The 21,957-nt window shown below is 33.7% G+C and overlaps 1 protein-coding gene across 12 annotated transcripts in view; it reads left to right on the plus strand.

The window, feature by feature from the left end:
• LOC123558177 (armadillo repeat-containing protein 3-like) overlaps positions 1 to 21,523 on the plus strand; it is a 33,108-nt gene extending 11,585 nt beyond the window's left edge. For 2 of the 12 annotated variants that reach the window (XM_053542849.1, XM_053542850.1), the window contains exons 10-25: positions 1,897 to 1,929; positions 2,585 to 2,701; positions 3,058 to 3,210; positions 3,648 to 3,756; positions 5,532 to 5,708; positions 5,937 to 6,009; positions 6,333 to 6,469; positions 7,016 to 7,140; positions 7,540 to 7,678; positions 8,054 to 8,161; positions 10,012 to 10,062; positions 13,731 to 13,940; positions 15,610 to 15,772; positions 16,479 to 16,574; positions 18,196 to 18,228; positions 19,179 to 21,523. In XM_053542849.1, the coding sequence (XP_053398824.1) occupies positions 1,897 to 1,929; positions 2,585 to 2,701; positions 3,058 to 3,210; positions 3,648 to 3,756; positions 5,532 to 5,708; positions 5,937 to 6,009; positions 6,333 to 6,469; positions 7,016 to 7,140; positions 7,540 to 7,678; positions 8,054 to 8,161; positions 10,012 to 10,062; positions 13,731 to 13,940; positions 15,610 to 15,772; positions 16,479 to 16,574; positions 18,196 to 18,228; positions 19,179 to 19,289 (1,835 nt within the window). In that variant the 3' untranslated portion in view covers positions 19,290 to 21,523. Of the gene's footprint in view, positions 1 to 1,896; positions 1,930 to 2,584; positions 2,702 to 3,057; positions 3,211 to 3,647; positions 3,757 to 5,531; positions 5,709 to 5,936; positions 6,010 to 6,332; positions 6,470 to 7,015; positions 7,141 to 7,539; positions 7,679 to 8,053; positions 8,162 to 9,148; positions 9,164 to 10,011; positions 10,063 to 11,538; positions 11,551 to 12,001; positions 12,047 to 12,613; positions 12,662 to 13,730; positions 13,941 to 15,609; positions 15,773 to 16,478; positions 16,575 to 18,195; positions 18,229 to 19,178 lie in introns of all 12 variants that reach the window. The other 10 variants (XM_053542855.1, XM_053542858.1, XM_053542859.1 and 7 more) reach the window with 10 other exon arrangements.
• The last annotated feature ends 434 nt before the right edge of the window (positions 21,524 to 21,957 follow it).

A 21,957-nucleotide genomic window follows, 5' to 3' on the forward strand; every position in this document is an offset into this window, starting at 1 on the left:
AACCATTGCTGGCCAGGACTGTTTGAGTAACCATTGCCGGCTCAGGACTGAGTAACCATTGCTTGCACAGGACTTTATGAGTAACCATTGCTTGCACATAACTTTGTGAATAACCATTGCTGGCACAGGACTTTTTGAATGACCGTTGCTTGCACATGACTTTTTGAATGACCGTTGCTGGCACAGGACTGTATGAGTAACCATTGCTTGCTCAGGACTTAATAAGTAACCATTACTGGCACATGACTTTATGAGTATCCATTGCTTGCACATGACTGTTTGAATAACTATTGCTGGCACAGGACTGTATGAGTAACCATCGCTGGCACAGGACTGTATGAGTAACAATTGCTAGCGCATGACTTTATGAGTAACCATTGTTGGCACAGGACTATATAAGCAACCGTTGCTGGCACAGGACTTTAGGAGTAACCATTGCTTGCAGGACTGTATAAGCAACCATTGCTGGCACAGGACATTTTGAATAACCATTGCTGGCCAGGACTGTTTGAGTAACCATTGCTGGCTCAGGACTTTATGAGTAACCATTGCTTGCACAGGACTTTATGAGTAACCATTGCTGGCACATAACTTTGTGAATAACCATTGCTGGCACAGGACTGTTTGAGTAACCATTGCTGGCACAGGACTCTCTAAGTAACCATTGCTTGCACAGGACTGTTTCCGTCACCTTGCTTGCACAGGACTGTTTGAAATACCATTGCTGCCACAGGACTCTATAAGCAACCATTGCTTGCACAGGACTGTTTGAGTAACCATTGCTGGCACAAGACTATGAGTAAACATTGCTGGCTCAGCACTTTATGAGTAAACCATTGCTTGTACATGACTTTATGAGTAACCATTGCTGGCACATGACTTTTTGAATAACCATTGCTGGCAAAAGACTGTATGAGTAATTATTGCTGGCTCAGGACTTTATGAGTAACCATTGCTTACACTTGACTGTATGAGTAACCATTGCTTGCACAGGACTCTATAAGGAACCATTGCTTGCAAATGACTATGAATAACCATTGCTGACACAGAACTCTATGTGTAACCTTTGTTGGCACAGGACTATATGAGTAACTATTGCTGGCACATGACCCTATGAGTTACCATTGCTGGCAAAGAACTCTGAGTAACCACTGCTGGCACAGAACTCTATGTGTAACTTTTGTTGGCACAGGACTCTATGAGTAACCATTGCTGGCAAAGGACTGTTTGAGTTACCATTGCTGGCACAGGACTTTATAAATAACTATTGCTGGCAAATGTCACAGTGACCAAGTAAAACAATTAGATCTGAATTAGACAGAAATATGTGATGTTAAATATGATAGATTTGCTAAAAGATATATGAGAAATCATTTAAATTCATATTACACAGACAGTTTTAAAATGTTAATTGAGTATAACAAAATATTTTCAAGTCACAGAAAAAGCCACAAACCATCAGTTGATGTGATCAAATATGTTAGATATTAGATTTCACTGATGACAAAATATGTACTGGTTATAACTACTTACATGGTCTTGACAAGTTAAAGGCTTTGCTGTTGTCTTCAGGTAAAGGAGGAAAAAAATCAGCAAGAAGAAGGGGTTAAGTATCTTTGTTGCTGAATGAAAAATAAGTTTCTCTTGCCATTTTGTAAGTGAGTTGTTAAAGATAGAAATTAGAATGTAAAAAAATGAAACCTTACTTGAAAAAGTTTTTATTAGATCACTTTTGGATTTTATTTATGTCACTGGTGTTTTTATGATTTCTTGAAATGAAATATTTTGATTTTACTTATTTGTAACTCATAGGCATGAAAGTAGGCCAATGTGATGTCAGTTAACATAGACATCCTTTTAGCCTTCATAAAAATCTGATTTTTTTGTTCATCGTAGCAGCAAGTCAAAAATGTAGTCATGGTTCATCAGGTAAAATATAATACACAATGTGCATTTCCTGCATATAAACCTGAATAATTGGAAAACTTTGGTAGCACACTGTTAATTCGTAATTTGTTGTGAACATGTTTCATTCTGTTCTGTTCTGTTCTATTTTGTTTCAATCTATTTCTTCAACCTAAAGAAGTGTTGAGTTAACAAATGAGTTACTGTTTACATATTCTCTACCTGTTACGTAGTCTATTCTTTTGTATTTTTAAACAATATGTTCATATAATTGTATTAAGTAAATGAAATAGTTTTGAAGGAGAAGAAAAAGATTAGACAACAGTTTATTTTCCAGTTTACAATGGCACAGTTCTATTCCTATCTCGAATTTTTCTTTTCTCTTTGCAATTCATCAAAGTGTTGGAGATAAATTGCTTACTTCAATATGTATTGTTTGTCAGTATAATTGCATTCATTTATTTGCATGACTTAATTGTTTTCTAAATGTTCAGTCTTAGAGACTTGCACATTTAATCTTGATAAAGGCGTGGAGGAATTTGTTTAAATATTGGTCTGAAGTTATTATGATATTTACCCTTTTATACTAGCCACATGTTCCAGTAAGACTTAAACTTGGAAAATCCACATCATAATGTATATCTCAAGATTTATAAAACAATCATGTGTGTTGTTTCAGCAAAGAAACAAGAGTCTGCTGATAGCTCGGAACCTCCACCAGGGGAGGCTATTATCCCCACACTCCCAGATGTGAAGATGTGTGCAGCCAAAGCTATCGCTAGATCTGCTAGAAGTGGTAATTTTTTTTCTAAATTTACATCATACACCAATGATTATTTCTTTTTTTTTTTTTTTTGGTTCAGCATTTTCAATGAAATATCTTCTTTAATAATTATGTAGTATGTTTTGTTATCAAATAAACTACCGCATTTTCTTGTTCACTGATGTCTTTTATTGAACTGAAATGGTTTTGATAATCGTGCAGCAACAAAAAACAAAACAAAAGGAATTTGCGATGCTCTCTCTACAAAATTCCATCTAGTGCTGTTAAAAAATATGTCAAAAAGTTTATATTACATCTGAACCTAAACCATTAGGCAAAATGAGGAGTGTTGAGATAGAACCCTTGCAACTATCCTGTATATTTTACAGCTGAGAACAGGAAAATTCTACATGAGCAAGAGACAGAGAAAATGTTGATTCACTTACTGAGTCACGAGTCCACTGAGGTTCAAACCTCAGCTGCACAGGCACTGGCCATCATGGCTGAAAACCTCTCCAGCAGAGACTCCATCAGAGAGTGGGGTAAGGGTTTTAATCTTAAAGATAAAAAATGAATTCAGGAACTGATGTAATACAATAAGTTCATGGGGGAAAATACTAAAGGTTACTTTATTTTATGGTATTTGACCTTCAGCACTGTTAGACCAGGGCCTAAGGTTATGAAACTGAGTGTGGAGACCAGTCTCAAGACCATCTGATTGGTTCATTTTGAGCTAAATCTTGAAATTGACCAAAGACAAACGTTTTAACCTCAATACCAGTCTGTGCAGGATATAAGAAAGCCATCCAGTTGGGTTGAAGAATCTGCTTGTGTCTATAGATACAAAACTATAACTACTTTTCATTGTACTGTAAGAGAATTAAAATATTCTTTTATGTGCTGTGTCATTCAACTTGAGTTGAGAAGTGGTTTGAAAATAGATGATCTTACTGTAAGACAGTATCTACAAATATTACAGATGGTCTTGCACCTCTCATTAAGATGGTTAGTTCAGAGAACAGTGAAGTGAAGGAGGCAGCGACGCTGGCACTGGCGAACCTTACAACAGCCAACAGTAACAACTGCCAGTAAGTTATTTATACAGCTCCATTGTTCCAGCTCATTATTATCATTATATCAGGATTTTATAGCGTCCTTTTCATGACAAACATCTTGCTTTACTTAGTGATATTTGGAAGCATCGCTGTCGAAATACCAGTCCTGATAAGTCACATAATTAGTCCATAAGTTCATATAATTTAGGATGCACGAATACCATTTTGTATCAATATTCGGTCAGCTTCGAACGAATATTAGATATTCGGGCATCAACGATCTAAAATTCAACTCAAAATAGTGTTACCTACCCAATCAGCGATCTGCATTAATTCTACTTTCGTTATACTCCGGTATAGATTCAAACATTGACGAATTAAAACTGACAAATCATTCTATACGCTTGTTACATCTTTTGCAGAGATAAAAGTATTCGTTATTTGCCTTCATAGACATATTATTTATTCCTTATAGGGATAAAGCCCCTGCGTAAGTGAGGTCTTTCAACGCATATTACACGTAACCGAATTTTTATTGGATGGTCGCCTGAAATACCTCAAAACGGCAGGAAACACTGCTGGCATTTTGAGAGTAGATATTCACTGCGGGGTAGGGGAGTCTAATTGGAGGTAAAATACAGAAAAAGAAATTTTTTGCTTAACTTTACGTCTATCTTTGAAAATTGAGTAATGATTTTTTATAAAAAAGTTAACCATACGAAATGCATTTAATATTCGTAATTTCAGTCAGATAATCCGACTTACATAAAAAAGGAATATATGCGTCCTGTTTAACTTGATTTCTATACTTTTCTGCATTTTTCTTTTACTCAAACACATCAATTATCGACTTTGATTGAAATCCAAGTGTTTATTTCAAGTGATGCCTGATCAATTTTAATTGCACACGGTTCGCACCTACCGAAAACAAGGCGAGTTGTAATGGATTTACATCAGTTTGTGACTATTAAAATTTTCTAAAGGTAGGCAATTAGCGATATTAAATACGGGATACAGTGTCATCACCATGGCGATGTACAATCTCGGCACGCTAATATACAAAATGACATGTCTGACAATGACAGAAGTTATTTTCGCGCAAATTTGTAATGAAAACAGATTTGGGCAAATAAGATAAACGAACATATTTTGTTCTTTCATTTGACTTTTATTATTCATGACTTTATTTTTTTTTTTCGAATATTCGAATAGTGAATCGGTATTCGAATATTCGTGTTATGAACAAATATTCAAATATTCGTTGCCATCCCTAATTATATTGCATGTTGTTCTTATACTGTTGCAATCATTTGCAGTTTCAATAAGAAGTGGTTTCTTTTAAGTTGTCAGAGGTAAAAAGTTGCTTTTACGTAAACATTTTAGGTCTTTAAACTTCTAAAATTACAAAAGTAATTTGATAAAATAATCACAGTACTTTTAGCTTGATTTTCATCAGGGCATTTGATTATATGAGCCGTGCCATGAGAAAACCAACATAGTGGGTTTGCGACCAGCATGGATCCAGACCAGCCTGCGCGTCCGCGCAGTCTGGTCAGGATCCATGCTGTTCACTAACAGTTTTTCTAATTCCAGTAGGCGTTGAAAGCGAACAGCATGGATCCTGACCAGACTGCGCAGATGCGCAGGCTGGTCTGGATCCATGCTGGTCGTAAACCCACTATGTTGGTTTTCTCATGGCACGGCTCATTATGGTGATTGAAAATAGCAAAAATACAGAAGTTAACAAACCTTGAGCATGTGCTTCAACATATCTGTATGAAATTATTGAAATAATTATGTATTTTTAGAGAGATCCAGAATTTGAATGGTATAGAACCACTAATAAACTGTCTGGTAGATACTAGAGAGGAAGCGGTGGCCAATTCAGCATGTGTTCTAACAAATCTTGCACAGATAGAAGTTCTCAGAGTTGATGCACAAAACAAGGGAGTTGTCAGAGCTTTGATAGAACCATTGAACTCAAGGTGAGTTAGGAGAATTTTTTTATTTTACCTTGCATAAATGAAATAACATGGATTAAACGACAACAACCTTGTAAAAAGAAGTTAGATTAGGAGTTTTTTCCAGTACATTTTAAATCATTTCACCTCATTTTGAATAGACAAAATGAAACAGTTTGAATAACAAAACAAAAAACCCTCTCAAAATACACTTTTTAAAGACTGACTGATAGCTCATATTTTTGATTTCAGAAATACAACAGTTCAGAGTAAAACAGCCCTGGCAGTGGCAGCCTTTGTCTGTGATGCTGAATCAAGAGAAAATGTAAGTGTTCAGTTAAATATCTCTGCACAGTATGCCTACTTTGTATGCTTAACGTAATGCCTTTAAAATCCTTGTGACAATGTCATGAATATAAAGTTTGATTAACTGTAATCATCACATATCAAAGTAACATTTTGATTAAACTAAACACAATACAAGACAACCATTTAACATGATTCTAATAAAAAAAGAGGAAAGAATAAATCTATGAGATATATTTAAGGCAATGTTTATTGCACAATGTTCGCTCAGATTGTTAAAAAATTCTCATGGTGTCCCAAGGTAAATTACTTACTATTTCAAAATGACTTTGACAATTTCAGTTTCGACTATCAGATGGTCTCACACCTCTGGTTGCTCTACTGAGATCTGGTAATGATGAAGTGAGAAGGAACGCAGCCTGGGCCATCACTGTATGTGCTGTTGATGAACCCACAGCTACAGAAATATGTAAACTGGGGTAATACTTCAGAGTTATTATAAGAGTTATAAACTTGTTGATTGCCATATCTTGGGGCTAAATATGAGTCACACATGTCTGTCAGTTGGTCCACTTGTCCATCTGTAATTCCTTCCTAAAGTCATATTTCTAAAACCAATGGATTTTCAAATCACTACACAAATGAGTTCACAGTTGTAATACTACAATAATTACACAAATGAAGGTCAAGACCACTCATGGAGGTCTAATGTCAAATAGCAAAATTTTGTACCCACTCGGTGTTTTCTAAACCACTCAAAGGATTGTCATATTACAAGGAATACCACAACAGTTTGCTGAGATGTATACTTTTTCAGTAATTGCCATCAAGAAGGTTTTTAATTCAGTTTGAAATTAAAAATTTGACCACAAAAAAAAAGAAATGAAGAATACACTAGTTAGATCAAAGTTATTTTTACATCAAATATAATTTCAGAAGAGAGGCAGAAAATATACTGTTTATTATATTGTTGAGATTGTTTTTCTGTAATAATATATTTTTACGAAGTTGTTTTCCTGTTTCAGTGGTATGGAATTGTTACAAGAGATACAGACTTCAAGCACAAGGAAAAGTCCATTTGCTGAAGCTGCTCTACAGAAACTGTTAGACAGTAATCTCTCAGCAAAATATGCCCTCACTGGATGTCTCAGTAAGTCGCTTATATCTTACGTTACTTTTACATCTTGTATGTTATGTATGTTACATTCTGTGTGGCTTAATATTAGATTTTAACATAGTATATTTTACATATTATCATGATTTTCTCCGCTACATACATTTGACATATTATATTTAAACAAAGTAACCTCCATTTTTTAAATCTGCTGCTAAATTTTGTTTAATGTAAATCATGACACTCACTTATATCATGAATTTAAGAGGTGGTTTGTATTGTTAGATATATGTGCAGTTGTTGCATATTAGCATGGTACTGTTGCATTTTAATAGTCTGTATAAAAATATGTAATTTCAATATAAAATATAACAAGTATTGTGCACTTAAATTTGAATTACCTCCTTTTAACAATTTTACCTATACTTTAACCAGGTTCTACAAACTTCATTGAGAATGGTTTCTATGATGTGGGACAACTTAGACCGGGTACCAAATTCCTCACTGTTGTGGAGTATGCCAAACAGGAAATGAATGATAAGAGGCCCATTATCATTGTCAATGCTAAACCAGAGTAAGTAGAAGATGTCATAGCAATGTATTTTATAGATTTAGTTCCCGACTTGGGCATTTATCTTTTTTTATTTTTATTTTAATGAGATAACAGTTGGTTTAGATGCGAAGTTTCTTGTCCGCCACCTGTAATATGTGTGTTTAAATAGACATTTTCTTTCTCAGAACACTTCTCTTGTAATTTGAAATACAGGAATGTATTAAGTAAGTTTACATTAACTGTACATGTACTATTGCAGTAACCTACTCAGTTACTTTTGACTTCTCTGTATAATACTTCCAGGACTTGACTGTTGATACAATATCCATTTCATTGTTTTATAGATTTTATTTTACACATACATAGATCTACATTTTATTTGTTTCTCTCCTTCAGTCCAACTATATCACAGGCACAGTCTCAAGCAGAACTTGATGCTAAACAAGAGGCATCAAAAACCAGTGTTACTGGAAAATCGTCAAGAACAGGGCGTGATTCTAAAACGTAAGTACCGTATTGTCCATCTTGAGATCTGATAATCAGACTTTAAGTAAATAATATTGTCAGCTACCCAAAGTCTTAAGACTATCTATAGTATATTTATACAGTGCATAATGAAAACAATTTGAGAGTTGTAGGTATGCCAGGTGTTGCTGCAAGCTAGTGAAGTAATTACTGTTAAAAGGCTTTTGGGTAGCAGACAATGCTAAGTAAAGTAACACAGGTTGCAAGTACATTGTATTCTTAAACATCATAATGGAAGAAACATGGTCAGTATTGTCTGTCTCTTGTTTCTGTTCACAAATTAAAAAGTAATTAAACTCTGTATTTCTAAATGTTATTTTTACACTTACAAGCAGTTCAGTAATAAAATATTGTTTTTTATTTTCCTGTTATTAGAGAAAAGCCCTTATTATGATATAACCAGGGACAATGTTATATTTTTGATCAAGTATTTTGCTAGTTTAAAGACATTCTACATTTGTTCATCATCTGTCCTGTAATTTCAGTATCAAATTTTCATCTTTCTCTTCCCAGTATTGTGTGTTGAACTATTAAGAGCACAACTTTGCACCACACTAATATTACAATATTTCACTGTAACTGTCTATATCTTACCTCAACTCATTCTACTTAAAAATTAATGTCGCACAATATTTCAGTAACAATTAAGCTCAAATACATTTTGATATCGCATAAGGGGATTTTATCCCTGACATTTCATTTTCATGAGTATAATTCACATTTTGACTTGCGTGATTGTACTATAACATTGTTATAAGTAAACATCAAACGCACGAACTGCTGTTTGCAGTCAATGAAAATTTATATCACTTTCACCTGATTTTTTAACCACTAAATTTTATTAGGTTTTTCCAATTTGAAAGCAATTTAGAGAACAAGCGATGAATAAAAACAATGTGTCTTTTACGCAGTACGGATTAGATTTATGTGATATATTCATTGAGCTTATCCATTTTTTATATGAAGAAGTGAGGGCAGATCGTAAGTACCTGAGTGACAAGAGTGTGATGTAACATGATGTCATGTTCTGTCTGAATTGATATGCATCTTCTCAAATACTAATTGGAAATTTTGTCGGGAGGAAACAGATTCCTGCAACTGCTATGAAAACTTTTGTATTTCCTGTCTATTTGCAGTCTACAGAAGAAAAATACCACTAAATTTTGTACAAATTGAGTTTTAACACCTTAAAAATGTATTGAAATAAAGAGCAGAATCTTACATATAGGTGTACTCTTACAAGTATGAAGTTGCAACTTCTCTCTAATAACTGTGTTGTGTATAATAAAAACTTTTTATTTTCATTTTTTGTTTTCATTAGAGATCTTCAGCCTTGTAAGAGTTCATTCCCTTTAACAGTGCTTTAACATCACAGATTCACAGTGGTAAAGAAACAAGGCTGAAGAGGGTTAGAACATGCATATCAGTTTAGAATTCTGGAACACAGATTTATTTCAGCTCTCATATTTAATGTTATACATGACCATTATATATTGAATATAGAAAAATTTCCAGCAATTAAGGAGCTTTTTATCAAATTACATTAGTAAATTTTGAATACAGAGTCCCAGACAGCATATGAAGTTGAAACTTGGCATAAGTATTGTGTTGCTTTTACTTTATAGATTCTACAAACTTCATTATACTCTGATGAAGTCCAATGGACGAAACATGTTAGTTTTGAAGTAAAAAGTATATTTCTGGAGTTAGTTCTTCGCTTTATCTATTTCTTTAAAATTGTTGGAAATTTTCCTGAAAATATATAATAGTCTGGTAAGTGTATCGCTTTTTATGGTCTGTGTGTTTAAGAAATGCTTTATTTTTCGCAGTATTATACGGAAGAACGATTTCGAACATAAGAAATCACCCAGGGTTTCGAAGTAGGTTGCTACAAAGATCTAATTCACTCTTGACACATTTCATTTTACAGAATTCTCCCAGTACAAGTAACAATCCTAACATTTACTGGTCAAATTTTGCTTACCGCTGTCAGCAGTTAATTGGTTTTTGCTTAATTTGTTGTGGAGTAAAATTATTTGTGATCAATTGTTTCAAGGATCTATTTGCTGGATTAAGTTAGTACATGTATAAATAATTTTCATACATAAAAAAACCAGGCAGGAAGTTTGAAATTTGACCAATTTTCTATCTTACTTCATGTACAGTCCTGTCTACATTAATAACTTAAATCACTATTGAATAATCTTTGCAGTGATGTCATTCCCAAGAAGTAATTTTTTCCATCAATTTTGCAAAAAAATGAACTTAGATTTTGTCTAAATGATTTTAATTCAACATCAGATTCTATAGTTATCTTATGTTATTCACTTACCTTGTATGTAATATTCTTAATCACACTTCTTACTGTAATTTGTAGCTCGACTATTCGAAGAATAGGGGAGCTATCCTACTCGCCCCGGCGTCGGCGTTAGCGTGAGCGTCACACAAATGTTTAAGTTTGCGTACCACCCCAAATATTTTCAAAGTCCATTGAGATATTGCTTTGATATTTTGCATACTTGTTTACCATCATGACCCCAGTCTGTGAAAAGGAGGAGGCAACTCTATCAAGCATTTTGACTGAATTATGGCCCCTTTTTGACTTAGAATAAATGTTAAAGTTTGCATACCACCCCAAATATTTTCAAAGTCCATTGAGATATTGCTTTGATACTTTGCATTCTTGTTTACCATCATGACCCCAGTCTGTAAAAAAGGAGGAGGCAACTCTATCAAGCATTTTGACTGAATTATGGCCCCTTTTTGACTTAGAATAAATGTTTAAGTTTGCGTACCACCCCAAATATTTTCAAATTCCATTGAGATATTGCTTTCATATTTTGCATACTTTTTTACCATCATGACCCCAGTCTGTAAAAAGGAGGAGGCAAGTCTATCGAGCATTTTGACTGAATTATGGCCCCTTTTCGACTTAGAATAAATGTTAAAGTTTGCGTACCACCCCAAATATTTTCAAGTCCATTGAGATATTGCTTTCATATTTTGCATACTTGTTTACCATCATGACCCCAGTCTGTAAAAGGGAGGAGGCAACTCTATCAAGCATTTTGACTGAATTATGGCCCATTTTTGACTTAGAATATGCTTATTGTAATGTTAAAGTTTTACTCATAACTTATATTATACTATCAAGCACTGAGAATAGTCGAGCGCTGTCAACTGACAGCTCTTGTTGGTAAATAGACTTGTCTTTATATACTAAACATTTCTTTTTTATGAAACTATGAAACACCGTATACATTTTTAATGATTTTAAGTTTTTGGGAAGATATAAAAGTCATATAACTTGTGTCATGATAGCAGAGTTTCATTAACTGATTTCCCTGTGTTTGCAGACATTCCCCTACGTAAGTAGCACAGAGTGTGTGAACATATACATGTATAGGTTGTGTTACATATTGTATCTCATGCATAATGCTGCCCCGCCCAATTATTTATTTTGTGAAATAAACGTAGTACTCAAATTTTATTATATCAAGTAATCACAGCATCGTACATGTATTACAATTATGTGTGTATACTTGATAATATGCATGAAGCTTTGCAAGTTTTTGGCTTAATTGCATTTTAGCATTTTTTTAAAAATAACTAACCATGCTTTGTTTTTTTTCAAAGTTTACTTTACCATATTTATGTCACCATATCTGTATTACCATAATTTTACGTTACCTTATTTGTCAAGATCTTTGTCAGCTGTGATTACTTGGTTGATCTTTCTCTACAATTGGCTCTGGGAATTGTAAGCTTCTTGTCTGATAGACATTTGGATGATTTTAAAATGTATACTATCAAATGCAGATTCTTTGCAAGGCGAGATTCAGTGGCAACATTAACAGCTTTCAAGTGAGATTTTAACAAATTATAAACAGGGATTTGGTGAAAGTTTGGTCCCTTTCTTAGTATCAATGGTTGCAGTAAGTCCTTGTTATTTAGAACAGACCTTTTAATTGTTGTTTTCTATAGTCAGGAAATTTATTTTGGCCTTAGTTAAGAATTGTTACTATTGGTGTTGGGGTTAAAATTTCTTTGTGCTATGGACCTCTTATTCACATGGAAGAAAATTCTGTTCACTTTTTATGGTATTTTCAACATGGATACATGAACACTTAAAATCTGTAAGTCTACTAATTGATTGGTGATGGTAAATCTTGAATACTTTCTGAAGACACTTTTTCATATTCTCTTGAAGTAGAAATAATACAGGGAGGGAGTTATGTGGTAGATTTGGTGTTGGTCTTTCAGTGTAGTAGGTTGCAGGTTTAAACCTTTGTCACAGTCATAATAAGCCAGTAGATGTGCTGGTTAGTTCTCAGTAAGTGAAGAGGTACTTTGTCATTGGCAAGCTGATAGAGCAACTAGGCCTTAATTAAGAAACCTAAACTAATGTTTGAAACTTGTTTTGTTGAATAGAGAACAAATGGTAGCCGGTATGATGAGCCGACTGTCCACTTCCGCTAAGTAAGATACTATGCACTGTGCAAAAACACTTTTTGGACTTTTTGGTGTATTTCTTTGAGAACTATTTTGTCTCAGAATTGTATTTTGTTGTAATGTGGTGACCTGGTATGTTTTACACATACAGTAGTGTTTCTTCTGCCTGTAAAAAGCACAGAAGGATTAGTTAAGCATTAGGTATGTTCTCCACTTGCTTTCAGTGCAGTTGTTACAAAAAGTACATCATCATATTTGGTTTTAATTAAGACATCTTCTATCAAAGCTTCAGATGTTGAAAAAAAGAAGGAAAAGTACTTATGTACTTGCTAAATCTGTTTTCATTCAGTTTTCTAATATTGTTCATACAGTGTTTCAAGATTTTCTTGCTCTCATCCACAAATGATTATGTTATAATATATCATAAATTGTATCTTTAATGTTTTTTTTTGTATTTAGCAATGTTTTGAAAATGTTCAAGCGTGTCATTCTAGCTGTTTTCTAAATGTTAAAAGCATGAGTGTTGTAAAAATAGAAATAGAATTGTGAAAGAGCATGCCCTTGGTTTTATTTTATTGTAACCATTTTTGTATAATGTATGTGATTGTATTTTTGCCTTGTATTGTCATCTATGGACACATAAGCTTGAAAATTAACATGCAGATTATTTGCTTTTAATTCATAAACAGCTAAAATTTTGGTGCTGCTTGGCCTTCTTACTAAGAGTACTATTGTCTATAAGGGAAACATAAATTTCAGTCTCTTTGGGCATCCAAATCAAAAGCAACAGTACAGTGTTTTATTTTTGTTGTTGCTTTTTGAAAAAAAAACTTCTTTAACGTAGTGACATTTTTACCTAAAATATCAACTTTACATTTATTGTATGGCATATTGAAATTTAAAGTTTTCATTCTTATACTTCAAGAAAAAGGTTTGAGGTGAAGTTAAATGCAGCTTAACTTGAAGAAAAATAAACAGTCCAAGCCAAATCGATGAGGTGTAGCCAATCTAGAGCCAGACGTTTTTGCCATAAGCTCTGAAAGAAAATAATCCAATATTTGTAGCAAATTTACTGACATTTTCTTAAAATGTATAGGAAAACTCGGAAACAGCAAGAACGAGAAGAGAAACAGCGTGAGGAGGAGTTACAGGCACAACTACAGCGTGAGGCAGAGGCAATCTCCGCGGCCGAGAACAAACCATATGAGCCACCATGTGATTCCACACTCCTTAAGTTCATAGATGAAGTGGTAGAAAAAATACAGCCTCTTCCTACTACTAGAGAGCAAGTGAAAGCTTTAGCTGCGTAAGTCTTTATAAATATAGTTCAAATGTTTTGCTATGGAGAATTTTATGGTCAGAGCTAGGGGTTCAGTTCCAGACTAAAGTTTCCCCTGTTAATGAGTGGTTTAAAATGACATTTTGTTTTTCATTTTTGAGTCGGCTAAAGGCTGAAAGCCTTTTGACGAGTCCTTGCTATCCAACGATTCTCTAAATGGACCGAATAACATGTGAAGGGATGTAGTTCCATTAGATTTCTCAAATTTCAAACAGTTCACTGCATGAATGAAGTTAAGTTGTGTCAATTCCCTTTGCTATGACCAATATACGATGTAATCTGTCATATTTATGACTTGTAATTGTGCAATTCTCGAATGTAACTCATTAAGCATAAATGTGCATTTTAAGAATTGCGCAGGCTTACAAAGCTTGGGTAACATCCAGCGAAAGACAAAAAATAGTTCCACTGCAGGGCTCCAGATAAGATGCGTATTAGCGTAAATTACGTATAGAAATAATGCAAATACGCATGTCTAATAATTTCTAAGCGTATAAAAACGTATATAAAATTACAGAAACGCACACAATGCTTTTTTAAAAACAAAATCTGAATCGTCTGGATGCGTTAGGTAACATAGCCGATCAGCCTTAATTCTCCCACATTGAACGTAAACACGCATCGTATGATTTCTATAAACTTTGCGTGGGTTGAATTTTGCAGTCAGTAAACGGATAAATTATCGGAAGAAGAAGCTCTTACTGGTTTGTTTAGTTACTACTGATATTAAAAATGATTTTAATTCTTATTTTTCGAGAAATAAACAAATCGGCGAAACATTAAATTGTATTTTCTTGTAGTTTTTGAAATCGAAAGTAGATCGTCTATGTTTGGCGAAACGAAACAACTTTTTTATGAAAAGATTTAAATAAGAGGTAATTTAACCGTAAACTTCAATGTCAGATACTGCCAATTGCTGCTAAATGTCTTCGTATCATCACAATTTGTAAAATATATTGTTCAAACTGGAGAAAAGTGTAATCGTATCCGGATATAATATTTTGGGTAAATATCAAGCTGTGTTATGAAATTTTAAGAAAAAAACTAAAAACAAACTGAAACTGGTAGACTATACTGTCAGTACATCAATCATTAGCCGACTCAGGCCATTCAGGCCTTTGATTTTCAGTCCTCCTGCTAAGTTGTATAATTGTAACACTCGGGGCTTTCTGTTCTCAAAGTTGTGAAACGTAGATATGATGTGCTGATATATACTGTGAAATCATTTATATTTGTGGGGGACTGATTTTTGTGGATTTCGTGGTTGAATCAATCCACAAAATTTAATCCCAACAAACAAGTAAAATTCCCATTCATTTTATGTTCAAAAGTTGAAATCCACAAATTCATATCCCCACGAAATTGCCATTTTGACCAAAACCATGAAATTTCATGCCCACTAAATTAAATGATTTTACAGTATACCGGTACTTCTTTTTTCTGGGCCAAGTTGTGTAACCCATAACAATAAAGTTGCTGCCCTTGAGCAGTGTTACAGTGACCACTCAACTAAACATGCATATTGCAGTGCTAGATTATTTCTGAACTGCTAAGGTATTTGTCCAATGATATTCTTTTACTGAGGCAATGAAAATTTCATGTCTTTCACATTCATTTTTGCTTCAATTTATTTCAGATTTGTTGCAGAAAAAATGGGTGGGCCTATAGAAAGAGGCCAGCTAAGTAATTTTGGCTGGGAATTACCACTTAGTCAGATAAAATTTGAACTCAAATCTAATGTAGTGCCTCTTGGTAAAATAAAAGCTGGAATACATGTACACAGAGCATTATTGTTTAAGGTAAGTTTTTTAACTACAGTAGTGGAACATTTTTAGCTCGACTTTTCAAAGAAAAAGTAGAGCTATTGCACTCACTCCAGCATCGGCACTGCTTAAAGTTTTTGATAAAGTCAAATATCTCTGTTACTGTCAAAACTTTTGACTTGAAACTTAAAATAGTTATTTACTATTAAAGTCTACACCAGGAGAAACAATCCCCATAACTCTGATTGAAATTTTGACAGAGTTATGCCCCTTTTTAACTTTGAAATTTTTGGTTAAGGTTTTCGATAAAGTCAAATACCTCTGTTACAATCAAAGCTTTTGACTTGAAACTTAAAATAGTTATTTACTGTCAAAGTCTACATCATGAGAAACAATGTCCATAACTCTGATTTGAATTTTAACACAGTTATGCCCCTTTTTAACTTAGAAATGTTTGGTTAATGTTTTAAAGTTTTTACTAGTCAAGCTCTTTTTAAGAACAAATTTTATGTTTTATGTTAAAGTGGGACCATTCAGCTATATGTATCTATATAACCAAATCTGGTGTGAATCTTAGTTCCCTAAAAAGATCTTAATAAATACAAGGTAAAATAATATTAAAAATTATTTCATGTATTCATAAACTTGAATTATTGTTTTGCTCTTGTCTTTATATTGCATATGAATTCAAAGGACTGTTCTTGCATAATGTGTTTCAACAGAAGTTTTTGTTGTATTTCAGACCCTTGCAGACAAAATAGCAGTTAGTTGTTCATTAGTACGAGGAGAATATAACCGTGCTTGGAATGAGGTTTTACTGCCTGAGGAAGATTACTCTGTAAGTCTTTATCTTTTATCTGCTCAACTGTAGATATAACTTGAAAACTAGACTTTATGTAAATAATAGAAGATATAGTTGCCAAATTGGTCCAATTAAACATGGAAAAATCCTCTCTGCTTAACTTGACCAGGGTAGACAAAACCTCTCTGTTGACCTTTGTTATAGTCCCCAACTGGTGTTTCAACAGATGGCACTACTGATATGTCCCCCATCCATGGGTCTGTTCACAAAATTAGATCCTTTGGTAACCTTATAAGTACATGATATTTTTTGTGTAACTTAGTTCATGGCTAGATGGCAATATGAAGAATATGCTTGTTCTTTTATTTTGTTGTTGTGTCGAATGGAAACAAATAGTCCAAAGTGGATTCTGCAATAACATAAGAAGCACAAAGAGATTACATAGATAGAAAAATGTGAAGAACATTACAGTTTTTTTTTATTTCATCATTTTGTCTATCCATGCATGCATATGTCTGTCCTTCAATCAGTCACAAGTGGTGGATTGTGCCATAACTTTACAAGTTTTTTAATGAAACTAGGAAGATAGATAGATTGCTATATATAGAATATGTAGATCACTTTATTTTGTCTGTCCATTTTGGCTGGCTTCTGTCTATCCACTTGTCAGTCAGTCACTAAAGACAGATCCAGCAATAACTTTAAAAGAAGTAAAATGTTTAGCTTGACTATTCAAATGATAGGTAGAGCTGTTGGACTGTTATGTGCATTTGTGCTGGCATCGCAGTTTGGTTAAGTTTTTATATGTAAGCTGTTATCTCAGTAATCACTTGTGGGAATGGATTGTAACTTCACATAGTTATTCACTGTGATTACATTGCTCAGGTTCCGTAACATTGTTTTGCTTTTTTACAAAATTATGCCAGTTTTACCTAGCAATTTTTGGGCAAGTTTCTTTTAATATAAGAAGGTTTCATGGAACCATTGCTGGTAGATAGAGGGTTATTTAGAGAGTATGCAGGTCCTTCTATTAAGGTTCAATATAAAACCATGGATAAATGTAAAAAATGCCCATATGTGGTAGGGGACTTTCATTGCTGGGCAATAGCCTTGTTTCAAATTCAATTCATTCTAATTTAAAGATGGATAAGTATGGTATTGCAATTTGTTATGATATAGAATAATATTTGTTTTTATATCTTAATCAAAATAAAATCAAAAGGGAGATTTTGTCTGCTTTCAAGCAGAGGGGTGGAGGGTGTAATTTTGTCCTGCTTCTATACAATGTTTCTACATGTTCACCAGATACATTTTGTATTTTGTAGATACAGGGTGGTTCATTCTGGAACTTGAGAGTTTATTTGGCAAAATTATATTTTAATAGTGAAAAGGTGTGCTGTATGCAAACTGACAATTTTTGTGTTTTAAAAGTTCTAAGCATTATTGTGAAGTGGATTTCAATTGGTCATCCAAAAAATGCTTTAAACCAAATAAAGACCTGGCAAACTTTATTATCTTTCCCAACTTTTCAAAAAAGTAAGGTTAGAAGTGACACAAAAAATATATATATATATACCAATAAAGATTATTAATAAATACAGTTGAGTGATGTGTTTGGTTTTGTCACAGCTGTAGTATATTTTGTGCACAATTTCAGCTAGAGGATAGTTTGTTTGCGTTTAGCCCTACCGTAAGTTGATTTGTTACGGACATGGTTCTTAATCTACCATTTTCTAACTCTAGATTTCATCCTTGTTCATATGGACAGTAATATTTCACCCACTTAATGTCTTTACTTACATTTTTAGTATGTGTAAAATGGAGTATTTGTCAGAAATTTCTTTTAAATGGAAATTTTAATCGTTTACGTTGTCATATTGCATTGAAAATTTCATTATATTAACAATTTTGTTAAAAAATGTCAGTTGTTTGTACTCATAAAAATAACTTCAGTAAATAATATTCCATTTAGTTGTTGGTTCAAAATAACAACATTCCATGTACTTGTATATGTTAAAGTTCAGCTAATTCATCCAAGACATTCTCATTTAATTCCTGTCCTACAACCTGGTACGACGACTTAATCTATATGGCAATGTCTCAGACAGCTCTTAAGTCCTGCAGCAAACACACCCTAAATCTGTGCATTCTTACACTTCTCAATCTCATTGGAAGTTCTTCCATCTTTGCTTAAACAAAGGGCATGTGACTGATATGAATTGTTTTTAACCATAAGTAAAAAAAAACTTAAAGAAATACAAGTAAAATGGTCAGTTCAAAAGAGTGTTCTGAATTATTCTGCATATCTTTATTCTTAGAAATAGCAATTACCAGTACAATAAAATGCAATAAAATACTTTTGAAGCCTGTTTTGTCACTTTTTTTTGAAAGACAGATTTCTTTTATCTTAATGTAAAATATTGATAGTAATAAAGGATTTCAAAGGAACTGGTAATTTACAATTTGAACAGGGATGTGCTAATTCAGTCTATGTAAAAATTTCATTACAAACATTGCAAGTGTCAAACTAGAGCATTTAAATGTACCAACTTATTTCAATATGCATTGCAGCATTTTCAGAGTGAAACAGTTTGTTAAGCTCATAACAAGTTTATAATTTTATTTTATTTTTTTTTTCAGCCTGGAGCACCGAAGTTCCCACCAAAGACTTTCATTGTTGACCTGATACATGAGCCAGGAAATTTGTTACCATTTGACACTCCTGAGGCACAGACTTACAAAAAAATATAGTGAACATTGTGCAGTTATATTTGTTACTGTTATACTCTCAAATATTTTAGAATCAGTATATTTTAAGCAAATTTAAAAACAGAAATCATGATAAAAGTACTTGTTGCAATTTTGTTTTTTCTCTTCTTTACAGTCAGCTACTCACGTAGAAATCAGAATCCATACTTGTTTGAGACAAGGGCTTTCTTATGTAACACATACATATTTATAGCTGTCATAGCCTTGTTGAAACTTAATCCAATTACAGTACTTCTGCATGTTTGATAAACTTGAACCAGAAATTTTTCTGTAAATTTATGACACCCCCCACCCCCACCACCACCACCACCGAGGGTTAATTTAGAAATAATTACTGGTATCTTGACCACCACGAAATTCAAAATAAAGTTTTAAATTCTTCATGATATATGCAGTTTTCATTAAATATAAGTTTTAATTTGTTGAAATCTGGTACTATATTCTGAGTTTTTTTAAAAAAGTAAGGAATAAACAAATTTTACATTGTAGAAACAGATTTGATCCAAACATGCGGAACAACCTTATAGAGTGACACATGTATTCTTCCATAGCAAAATCTCAAGTGTTCTTTCATTCTGTTATGAAGTAATCTACACATGATGTTGAACGACAGTTTCGGTTTTGCCGAGTATGGTCATTATTGTCCTGTTACTATAGTTAATCTATAAATCAATTGTTTTTCACCACATCTGGTCAGATAATATGTAAATTTATTGAAAACTGTTTGCCTACAATGGTTTGAAGAATTGAAAAAAGCAAAACATTTATTCATTTAGATATTATACCAAATAATCACAGAATTTTAAGATATAAATATCTATATGAAGCCAGAATAGATTTACCTGAAAATTTTGCTACTAAAAAGGATGTTCTTATTTATTTTAATGCCATTTACATTGTTTTTGTTTATTGTTTTGTACATTTTTATGAATATATTATAATGATAAAATCTGAGATAGATTTATATGCTGGGATAGAAATCTACATTGTATTTATAACAGTCAAATTTCACTGGAAGATAAAACAGAGTTTGGATATTTCTCCAGTCAAGACATTGTTTCTCTAGATTTTATTAATTCCCCGCCGTGGGGGAGGGATTATAGGAATGATCTGCGTCTGTCCTTCCGTCAATTCTTCCGTCCGTAACAAAATCGTGTCCGGTCCATATCTCCTAAATCCCTTGAAGGATTTTCATGAAACTTGGGTCAAATGATCACCTCATCAAGACGATGTGCTGAACCCATGAGTCAGCCTTGTCGGGTCAAGGTCACAACTCAAGGTCAAAGGTTTGAGCCTGCCATTTTGTGTCCGCTCTATATCTCCTAAACCCCTTGAAGGAATTTTATAAAACTTGGGTCAAATGATCACCTCATCAAGACGATGTGCAGAACCCATGAGTCAGTCATGCCGGCTCAAGGTCAAGGTCACAACTTAGGGTCAAAGGTTTGAACCTTCCATTTTGTGTCCACTCTATATCTCCTTAACCCCTTGAAGGATTTTCATCAACTTTGGTCAAATGATCACCTCATCAAGGCGATATGCAGAACTTATGAGTCAGCCATGTCGGCTCAAGATCAAGGTCACAACTGAAGGTCATAGGTTTGAGCCTTCCATTTCGTGTCCGCTCTATATCTCCTAAACCTCTTGAAGGAATTTTATAAAACTTCATTACCTCATCAGAACTATGTGCAGGAATTATGAGTCAGCCATGCCAGCTCAAGGTCAAGGTCACAGCTAAGGGTCGAAGGTTTGAGCCTTCCATTTGGTGTCCACTCTGATTCTCCTTAACCCCTTGAAGGGTTTTCATTAAACTTGGGTCAAATGATCACCTCATCAAGAACTCATGAGTCAGCCATGTCACCTCAAGGTCAAGGTCACAACTGAAGGTCAAAGGTTTCAGCTCTGTATCTCCTAAACCCCTTGAAGGATTTTCATGAAACTTTGGTCAAATGATCACCTCATCAAGACGTTGTGCAGAATTCATGAGTCAGCCATGTCAGTTCAAGGTCAAGGTCACAGCTAAAATCAAAGGTTTTACCCTTTCACTATCCATAGCAGTGGCGGGGGATTTAGCTGTCTTTCAGACTGCCTGGTTTTTTAAAAATGTACAGTGAAATGATTGTTTCTTGTCTGCAATGTGAATTTCTATCTTTGGTAAATATAGAAGAAAGTACACTAAAAAAAAGGAAATGCAATAAAATACAAAAAAAAAAATATTTGTCTGGTTGTTTTCAATACTTGTCAGAAAATATTTTCCTACTATCTCCTTTTCAATATTTCCCAACCATCAGTATTTTTTACCCTTCCTAAGATAGTCGTTTTTCAGTGGTACTGCCACAAGTAAAAGTGTAAACTGATGTAGCTGATTGAATGATATTTTGATCTCATATGTAAAATTCAGAAAGGTCGATGCTTCTGACCAAGTTTGGTGAACATCAATCAAGCCACTAGGCATAAAAAAAAATTGTTTCCGGTATGCCAACCTACCCTAAATTTTTGGCCCGACCCTAATGTTTTTATGGCCTTGGAGAATTTTTTCAACTTTTTAACATGCTTTAAACATGGTCAGTGATGTTAGAAATAGACTTACAGTGCTCTAAGGGCATAACCCCCGTATTTGTATTCATTTTTTGACACAAATAATTTCCGA

The sequence above is a fragment of the Mercenaria mercenaria genome, chromosome 5 (genome assembly GCF_021730395.1).
Source record: "Mercenaria mercenaria strain notata chromosome 5, MADL_Memer_1, whole genome shotgun sequence".
NCBI classification, from domain to species: Eukaryota; Metazoa; Mollusca; class Bivalvia; order Venerida; family Veneridae; genus Mercenaria; species Mercenaria mercenaria.